At 44.9% G+C, this 1,069-nt stretch overlaps 1 protein-coding gene across 1 annotated transcript; it reads left to right on the top strand.

Annotated features, from left to right (window-relative positions):
• Window positions 1–178: 178 nt before the first annotated feature.
• On the top strand, window positions 179–890 carry SARC_16998 (hypothetical protein; the record flags this gene model as incomplete). The annotated part of the gene is made up of 1 exon (XM_014288899.1): window positions 179–890. A coding segment is annotated over one exon (712 nt), but the record flags the coding sequence as incomplete, so codon positions are not given.
• Window positions 891–1,069: the final 179 nt, after the last annotated feature.

Genomic DNA, 1,069 nt, shown 5'->3' on the forward strand with positions numbered 1-1,069 from the left:
ATATATATATATATATATATATATATATATATATATATATATATATATATATATATATATATATATATATATATATATATATATATATATATATATATATATATATATATATATATATATATATATATATTATCTGTAGGTACTCGGTTTCGTATTGTCCGCATTTTATCTTGTAAGTATGGAAAGCTCAGCGCAGAAGCATCTCCGAAAGCTGTACAGTAAAGTGGGGGGAACTCCTACATGCGGACGGCCTCTGCAAGCGTCAGGGGTGGTTGCTGGTTCACCCACCAACAGTGCTCTCCGGCATAGCAATACACCTACAGCCGTACAAGCCCTGTCCAAACGAATCGCCAGGAAAGCCTATGCGCTAGAGGGGTCGAACGCTGCTGCACGCGCTCTCATAGTGGAGAAGCACCTGTGCAAGGACTCAAATGTCACACACCGACACTCAGATACCATTGCGTCGAGAGTGCATGAGGAGAAGGAGCGGTTGCCATGCAAGAACACGAGCCATGAGGCTCATGCGCAGCCTAATAGTGATGGCGTAGATGTACAACCTCGGCCACATACTCCCTCGTGTACTATTCCCAGCATGCATGGCACAAACCTGGACTCTATCGCCTCCCGAGCCCCTGCGGAGAAATCATTACATACATGCACATGCAATCATAAACCCTGCGACACTTTGAGTTGCCATGGTGACCGATCTACAGAACCATCGGAAGCATCGTCGAAGCCGCCGTTCTCGCGCAGCTCAGGGCATACGGATCAGCCAACCACAGGCAGTACACACTCCTCTAGCAGCGCAAGTGATAGCGATGATACGGACTATGGAGTGAATCCCCACGGCCGAAGTCCAGGCGGATACTACAGTTGGCACTCATGGACAGGTATTCACCTGTACTTCTACTGTGCTGTGCGATGAGCGCGTTGCAATGGGTGTGGCGTTTGTATTATGTTAAATTTTTATCTGTCGCCAACTACTGTTTTAGACAGTCCAGCATCGGCACCCCCGCGTTCTGTTTGTGTAGCATATATATACAGTATATATATATATATATATACAAAG

This window comes from Sphaeroforma arctica (genome assembly GCF_001186125.1).
Source record: "Sphaeroforma arctica JP610 unplaced genomic scaffold supercont1.9482, whole genome shotgun sequence".
NCBI classification, from domain to species: domain Eukaryota; class Ichthyosporea; order Ichthyophonida; genus Sphaeroforma; species Sphaeroforma arctica.